Genomic DNA, 8587 nt, shown 5'->3' on the forward strand with positions numbered 1-8587 from the left:
TTTTTTATTATTTCAATTATAATACATTTAAAAATGTGATAAATGATTATGCACCGATGAAGTATGGATTTGTTTTCATGAACCCCTAAGGATATGTCAACATATTCTGGAGTCAAGTTTTTACAGGGTCCACTTGAATAAACATGACAAGAATGTGGAAAAGAGGTAGTGAGAAGACACTCCGAACTGCAGAAATAAATCTTTCATAACCATTACATGTCCTAATAACCAAGAGATATAGATTACAGGCTGTATAGACACCTGAAGCAGGCATATGTTACTAATGGAGATATAGCTTAGAGTAAAGTATTTCACAAGTTCCACCAGATGGCATCTCTTTTCATGGGATATATTTATTTATTTGCTTGTGTGTGTTGCATTTCCTGTCATTTGTTTGAGTTCTGGTCACTCTGCATCTCTGAAATAGAGAGACCTATAAACATTATCGACTAAAAAAACATATAAACTTATTTATTTTTTTCCCACTCATATGCAGTCTAATACAAACACTACTTATAAGTATAATCTTTTACTTTTTGGCTATGCAACCACAGCCTGTCATGTTGTTCTTTACTCAGTGTCAATAAGTCTGGGTTTTTTCCACAAGGAAGGAATGTCATACTTAAATCTATGCTATCAGCTCTTGAAGGGAAAAAAGTGAAAGAATAGAAACGCCCTCCTCCCTGTTTCCTCCTATTGAACTCCAGGTCCATCATTTTTTTCCCTCATAAACAACTAACCTTCACAATGAATGCTGCAATTTTTCCACTGGTGTTCCTGATCATCTTTGGAGCAACTGTAATGTTTTGTGACGGTAAGTTAATCACTTACATTGAATAGTATAAATTTCAATCAAACATGCATGTATACACCATTTATATAAATGTATTTAGCTTACTATAATACTTCAAGTGAAAAGCCACAGTGTTTGTTTGTTTTTTAAATCAAATCTTTTCCCTCAGGACGGATTGGAGGACCATCAGAACGATGTTTATGCCAAAAAACAAATCTACAAAAAAGAGTAAAGCTTCAACTTGTGGAGACGGTCCAGGTCTTCAATCCAAGTGCCTCCTGTTCATACACTGAGATGATGTAAGTAATTTGTGCTTCAGTCACTTTCATACAGTGGTGGATGAAGTACAAAAATCATGTAGTTGAGTAAAAGTAAAAGTAGAGATACACTCTGTAAAATATTACCCAAGTGAAACTAAAAGTGCTCGGTTTAAACTTTCACTTGAGTAAAGGTACAAAAGTATTTGCCTTTAAATGTACTTAAGTATCCAATGTATGATTTATTATCTCTTTAATGTCCTATTGTAATTTTTATGTTTAGGTAAATAGAAAAAAAGACTATAACATTACTCTTATTAAACCAATCTATTAATAGAATGAAATTAATAAGTCAAACACTGGTTGATATCTATTAAAATTATTATGAGCCCAAACCCTTCTTTTCTAAAAAAAAGGTCACACAAATAAGGCCACAGGTGTTGTGGCAAATTCGAGTCAGGAGTTTCTTCCATCATTTATTCCTCTCTAAATGTTTTGTTTGCTGTTGAACTGATGCTGAACTGTATGTCTGTGCTAAGTAGATACCACCAAGCACCAATCAAAACAAAGCGCACGCTCTACCCTGATTGGTGACTTTGAAATGTAGTAAAGTTAAATTCAATTTCTCCCCAAATTGAAATACTTCAGTAAAGTACAGATACATGAGAAAGCTAGTAACAAATTACATGTACTTAGTTACTGTCCACCACTGCTTTCATACAATTAGGCAAAATATATACAATCACTCTCATACTGACTCTATGTACCTGTTGTTTCACTGTACAAATGCAGAGTATGAACAGTGTATTTATAAATTTAGTCTAGACAATGTTTAATATTTCTGATTATGTTGTACAGAATCACTTTGAGAAATGGAAGAAAGTTTTGTCTGGATCTAATAGGAAGACAAGGCAGAAGGATTTTGAGGTGAGAAGCTGCTATTGCTTGTAAGTCACATGATGTCTGGTTCACCATACCGTACAAGCCAGCTCTCAAAAGAATATAATTGCATGAAGTGCTCATTGCCCTTTTCTGTATGCTTTTAGTGGAAAAAATCAAAAGAAACAATCCAAGGGAAAGACAAATCCAAGACAAAAAGGCAAGAAGCAGAAGAAGAACAAGCAGCAAGTCTGAAATGCACATCTAATCACTAAAGAAGATTTTTAGTGATTTAGTTTGATATGAGTTTAACAAAAAAAAGTATAAGATGCAGTGTTACCATTTTGATTTTGAAAATATAACAGTGTACAATTGACAATTCTCTTGTTTAAAAAAAGAATAAACGAGGTTGTGTGTTCCTTGGTTTTAACTAATGCAACCTGTTTTTTTTGTCTATAATACATGTATTACATAGTGTTATGTTTTTGTTACCCAGAAATATAATAAGATATAATAAAATGTGTTATAGTCAACATCCAAAATAGATATTCACTTATTATAATAACGAGTTAGTTAGGCCAGCACATTGTGGTTCCTATTAGTATAATGTAGTATAATTGTATAGGATGGCTATGAATGCTGTAACAATAAAGTCTAACATATTGTAAAATGCACAAAAGATCACAGATCTTATGTTCAGCTGTGTGCAAACTTACATGACTTATTTTTTATGTACAGTATATATTCATCAAATGTCGACTTTTGTTTTTTGCAAATTTCATTATATCTTCTGATCCAGATTTACTTGGAAGTACCTGAATTTACCAATCCATAATGAATCAAGTGACTCACAAACAGAAGCTTTTCTACACTTTCCATTTATTGCACAATGGGAAATAGCTCTTGGACATTGCTAATGATTTATCTAACAAAGGCATATGTAAATAGATTTAAATACAGACAATATATAAGTATCCAAATGTAGCAGGTTTATATTTGTTATCTTTGAACTTATGTTACTTCCATGTGTTTAGTTTATCTGAGAATTTGACAATATAAAAAATATTAAACAATAAATTCCATTTTTTTATTTGTAACTTTCTCTGAAATACAATATATTTATACAATTTCTTTTTAATTACAATTTCTTTTTGGTGGAACGAAAGCCAAAATCTTTTTCAGCATGACACTGTAACACGCCTGTGTACAAAATAAGATCCATAAATACATGAATCTTGTTTGATAACATTAGCTTTTTTAGTTTTAAGGAAGCACATCATGTGTAGACTTTCATTACAACTAAACTCTATCACGGGGCAGGTGACATCAACATGTGCATTATGTTGTTCAGTTTGTGGGTAGATGAAACTCTCTTTCATGCTGTAGCATGTAACTTCTTATGTTTTTACAATGTTGTCATTTAAGGTTGAGCATTGTAAACAGGATCAGCAGTTGTAAACAAGCTGCAGATGGTTGTTAAAGCCCACTCACCCACATCTTAATCGCCAACATGCACCACAATAAACCCTAAAAACAACTGACAATGAATGAATGCTTATCATCAAAATCCATAAGTCCTACACATTTAATGGGAATGGGGTGGGGGATGGGCAGGAAAAGCTTTATGTATAAATTCATTCAGTGGTAATCTCTAAAGCACCCTCTTAAATAATATTAAGAGCATACCAGACCATTTCTAGTACATTCCCTACTGCAGTACTTACTAAAAGTGCATCTAAATACTTTATTTTATTGTATCATAGAACTCTCTCTGGTAATACATTGAGTAAATTTTTATTTTTTTATTATTTATTTTGCTCAAGCTGATAGTTTAAAATTTTTTTTTTTTTTTGCAGGGAGTACGTCTAATTCTAGATATGTGCATTCATATGTGTTTTAGTCACTGGTGAAGGTAAAGCATTAGAATTTCCAAGAAATAAAAAAACAAAAAGTAAAAGGGAAGTGAAAGTAAAAAGTGAAACAGGAAAGTGACGTAATCACAACGTTGTAAAATGGAAAACACCGAGCTTAAAGTATAAAAAGGAATCTCAGCACACTCATTCAGTTAGTCGATCAGATTCACTCATCAGATTGACTCTTCAGCTCCTCATCCAGAAGTGTGTTCAAAAGCAAGAGGAAAATGAAGTCTGCTGCAGTTTTTGTTGTGTTAGCCTGCCTGCTTTTTGTTTATGTACAAGGTAAGGTTCTTAATTCAATGAGATCTCAGTAAAGGTTTTTTAAATGCACAATGAATCAGATTTGTATCTGATTCTGATATCCGATTTTAGAAGTATTCATTTTTATTTCCTTCTGTTCCCAGGACAGGCCAGGACCAGTGTAAGGAGATGTTTGTGTCCGGGTCGTGGTATGAACAGCGTCCGAATCCAACGTATTGAACGGATGGAAATTTATTCTCCAAGTGCATCTTGTGAAAATCTGGAAATCATGTATGTTCAATAGCAGCTAATCCATATGTTCAACAATATACAGTAGTACAGCTTCATTTGCTTTGATATCTAAAATATTTTTATTGATGTTGTAGAGTTGTTCTGAAGAATGGTGCTGGTAAAAAATGTTTGAATCCAGAGTCTACTTTTGTCAAGAATTACATCAGGATGGCCAGACAAAACAGGTAAGCACTTCATCAGTGTCATCAAAATTCATTCCCTATTGTTTTGACTTTGATCTGATTATATTGACTATAACAGGAGAGACATAACTCATTCTTCTTATCTTTTCTTAGGGTTCAAACGCAGCAGTAAAGCAGCACTGCTCAGATATTGAAGGAAAAAAGACATGAATATAATTTTTTTTTTCTTTTCCCAAAAGCCAATGTGTTTTATTTATTTTGTATATTTATTTTGTATTTATTTGGTATGTTGTATGCATTTTGTATGATTGTTTTGATGAATGTGTAATTTATTAGCTGTCCCACTGGATATTATATATATATATATATATATATATATATATATATATATATATATATATATATATATATATATATATATATATATATATATATATATATATATATATATATATATATATATATATATATATATATATATTTTTTTTTTTTTTTTTATGAGCTTGCATGCTAACTGTATTAAGTACTTGTTACTTGTGAAAATAAACGCCTGAAAAAAAAACATCAGCATTCTCAGTATCATTTCTAACTGCATTTTAATCTGATATTATTAATATTTACTACTATTTTCAATATAAAGTTTCACTCAGATAAAGATGTATAATGCCTATGCTTATAAGATGAAAGTTTATATTATATATATATATATATATATATATATATATATATATATATATATATATATATATATATATATATATATATATATATATATATATATATATATATATATATATATATATATATATATATATATATATATATATATGCCAAATATTGGCTCATTTTGGATTTCATGAGAGCTACACATTCTAAAAAAGTTGGGACAGGTAGCAATAAAGGGCCGGAAAAGTTAAATGTACATATAAGGAACAGCTGGAGGACCAACTTATTAGGTCAATTGGCAACATGATTGTGTAAAAAAGACCCTCTCAGACTGGCAGTGTCTCTCAGAAGTCAAGATGGGCAGAGGATCACCAATTCCCCCAATGCTGTGGTGAAAAATAGTGGGCAATATCAGAAAGGAGTTTCTCAGAGAAAAATTGTAAAGAGTTTAAAGTTATCATTATCTACAGTGCATTATGTCATCTAAAGATTCAGAGAATCTGAAACAATCTCTGTGCGTAAGGGTCAAGGCCAGAAAATCATACTGGATGCCCATGATCTTCGGGCCCTTGGATGGCACTGCATCACATACAGAAATGCTCCTGTAATGGAAATCACAACATGGGCTCAGGAAACTTATTTTTTCCCTTAAAATAAATGTTCTCGGTTTAAACATTTGATATGTCATCTATGTTGTATTCTGAATAAAATTTTAAACTTCCACATCATTGCATTCTGTTTTCTGTCCACTTAGATTGGCCCAATGTTTTTTTAATTAAATAGCTAAAATCTTATATATCAATAATTATAACAAATGTGAGGGTGTTATGTGGTATTTAAAGATTTGTGGTTATATACAGTATATCACAGTGGTTCACCTCAGTAAATGTGGAATTATGTGGAATACTGAAAAGGTTGTGTTGACAAAACTTTTTGCATCAATTTTGTAGTTTTTCAAAATAGACCCTTATTCCTCAGCAATCTGAATATTGCCCCAGATTGTTACAATTACAGACCAAAAGTGTAATTGTAAAGACATTAGATTAGATTGGATTAAATTAGATTAGATTAGAGTAGATTAAATACAAAGTAAATCTAAGTAATAAACCATATTATAATCATGGCAGGGGTTCTGTTATAAATACTTTGATTTTACTTTTAGAGTTTTGTGTGTCAGATATGCATTTAAATTATACTAGGGTTTTACTTAAGAATATTTTAAATAGTTTATGTTAGAAACTTTCGTACTCACCCGGTTTGCATGTGAATTAACATAAAAAAAAAAAAACATACTCTTAATAATTAGATACATTAATAATAATAACATATTAAGAAAAGGGCAGTTTAGTGGTTAAGATGCTGGACTTCTGTTTGGAGTTCAAATCCCAGCACCATGAACCTGCTACTGCTGGGCTATCGAGCAAAGCCTCACCTGTATAAATTAAATAATTGTACATCATGTGGGATAACAGTGTCTGACAAATAAAATAAGTAAAATGCAGGTAAGTAATAGGCTTGTAAAAACTCAACATATATATAATGCTAAAAATATAAAATGCATGTATTTTAACAAGCTTTTGCTTATTTATTATGGCCCAAGGCAGGATAAAAAAAAAAAAAACAGTCAGGAAAACAAAAGAAAAAAAAAGAAAAAGGAACAAAAACTATAAACAGAAACTCTGATGCTACCTCATGAAGGGATTTGGAGATTACTGATCACATGTACATGAGCAAATGTAAATAACACACACCTGAAACCATTTTTTTCCATCACCACTGTAAAAAAATAAACTGAAAAGTACCAACTGGGCAAATTCCTCAAAAAAGTTTCACTTTGTCACTGAACCGCTTCTTGTAGAAAAAATTTGGTCATTTAAGTACCGCGAATATTAGAATAAAAAATGTTCACCTTGTAGCAATACACGCATTTGTTTTCCATGGAAAGTGTCACTCTGAAGTCGGGGCAGTAGAGCAGAAATTATTGACCGCCAGATTACACAATAGTTCAGAATCTAAAAAACAAAGATTTAAGCATATTTATGTGAAATCCATTCTGGTGGTGGATTTACGTAGGCACAAACAAGCTTCATTATCACCAGTGAACATTCAGGGAAAGGACATTGTGAGAGTGGATTCTTACCAATACATGGGTGTTCATCTGAACAGCAAACTGGACTGGACAGATAATACTGAGGCAATTTATAAGAAAGGACAGAGCAAACTCTGCTGAGGAGACTAAGTTCTTTTGGAGTGCAGGGAGAGCTACTGAAGAACTTTTTTGACTCAGCCATCTTCCATGGAGTGGTCTGCTGGTGCAGACAGGAAGAGACTGGACAAGCTGATCAGGAAGGCCCGCTCGGTCCTGGGGATTCCCCTGGACACTGTACAGGAGTTGGGAGAAAAGAGGATGGTAGCAAAACCATCATCACTACTACAGAACACCTCTCACCCCCTGTATGAAACAGTTACATCTCTGAGCAGTTCCTTCAGTGACAGACTGTTACATCCTAAGTGTCTGAAGGAGCGATACAGACAGTTTTTCCTCCCTGCTGCTATTAGACGTTACAATCAGAGCTGCTCCCACTGAACCAGTCACCTAAATATATACTTTTTATTACTGTTTAACTGTGCAGTAATAACAATAACAAAGTTTTATCTTATCTTATTTTATTCATATCCTATGAAATTTTCATGAGATATTTTATCTGAAATTAATGAATTCACCAAGTTTTCTTACACTAGTACTATCCATTGGTGATACTGATCTCTCTTTTTAGACTTCCTGAGAACATCACAAAGACGTAAGCTGCTCACGTCCTCATTTTCACACACAGGCACTTGTTTGGAAATGTTCCACTGCCAGTTGCATAACTTCTACGATCTTTGTGAGAACAAAGACTCTGTAGACACCAGGGCCTTTTAAAACTAGGACACTAGTAGACAATACCAGAAACAAAAAACAAATAAGATCAGCAGACATTTCTTCTCACACTTAAATGCTCATTCATGCAATTCTCCTTAAAAATTAAAGGAAGGAAAAACACTGCCTGGTCCATTGCCAATCTTTACTCTGCCTCCTCCACAAGTTTCAGCAAAGAGTGACCTTTTGACAAGACTATTCCCAACACTCTCCACCTCAAACTATTTGTGTTCCCACCACTGGCTTCCTGCATCTGCAAAATGCAAAACAAACCCACTCCTACCTGAAGCCAATTATCAAACCCTGCTGTGCACCATGTTTCCTTCTAGTCTTTATTCTCAACGTCTCATCTAGCCAGGGCATTTCCAAAAAACTCCCCATATTAAAATTAACCATAGACAGCATATCTTTTTGCCTAGACATTACGTCAAATCATATGTAATTCTATACGGTATATGTCACAATAGCAACCCATTTCTATG

General features: G+C 32.8%; 2 protein-coding genes across 2 annotated transcripts; both read left to right on the top strand.

Moving 5' to 3' along the window:
* The first annotated feature begins 671 nt into the window (after positions 1-671).
* On the top strand, positions 672-3015 carry LOC124380276 (C-X-C motif chemokine 9-like). Its single transcript, XM_046841122.1, has 4 exons — positions 672-814; positions 963-1092; positions 1909-1977; positions 2097-3015. The coding sequence occupies exons 1-4, from the start codon at positions 748-750 to the stop codon at positions 2182-2184; spliced, it is 354 nt and encodes a 117-aa protein (XP_046697078.1). The 5' UTR covers positions 672-747; the 3' UTR covers positions 2185-3015.
* Positions 3016-3809: 794 nt separating this feature from the next.
* Positions 3810-4847, top strand: LOC124380279 (C-X-C motif chemokine 11-6-like). The gene is made up of 4 exons (XM_046841124.1): positions 3810-4127; positions 4250-4376; positions 4472-4561; positions 4673-4847. The coding sequence occupies exons 1-4, from the start codon at positions 4070-4072 to the stop codon at positions 4689-4691; spliced, it is 294 nt and encodes a 97-aa protein (XP_046697080.1). The 5' UTR covers positions 3810-4069; the 3' UTR covers positions 4692-4847.
* The last annotated feature ends 3740 nt before the right edge of the window (positions 4848-8587 follow it).

This window comes from Silurus meridionalis, chromosome 27 (genome assembly GCF_014805685.1).
Source record: "Silurus meridionalis isolate SWU-2019-XX chromosome 27, ASM1480568v1, whole genome shotgun sequence".
Taxonomy (NCBI): Eukaryota; Metazoa; Chordata; class Actinopteri; order Siluriformes; family Siluridae; genus Silurus; species Silurus meridionalis.

Coding starts and splice junctions, on each gene's coding strand:
- LOC124380276 (XM_046841122.1), top strand. CDS start 748: ATGAATGCTGCAATTTTTCCACTGGTGTTCCTGATCATCTTTGGAGCA. Junction 1,093..1,908: donor TGTTCATACACTGAGATGAT/GTAAGTAATTTG, acceptor TATGTTGTACAG/AATCACTTTGAGAAATGGAA. Junction 1,978..2,096: donor CAAGGCAGAAGGATTTTGAG/GTGAGAAGCTGC, acceptor GTATGCTTTTAG/TGGAAAAAATCAAAAGAAAC.
- LOC124380279 (XM_046841124.1), top strand. CDS start 4,070: ATGAAGTCTGCTGCAGTTTTTGTTGTGTTAGCCTGCCTGCTTTTTGTT. Junction 4,128..4,249: donor GCTTTTTGTTTATGTACAAG/GTAAGGTTCTTA, acceptor TTCTGTTCCCAG/GACAGGCCAGGACCAGTGTA. Junction 4,377..4,471: donor TGTGAAAATCTGGAAATCAT/GTATGTTCAATA, acceptor TTGATGTTGTAG/AGTTGTTCTGAAGAATGGTG.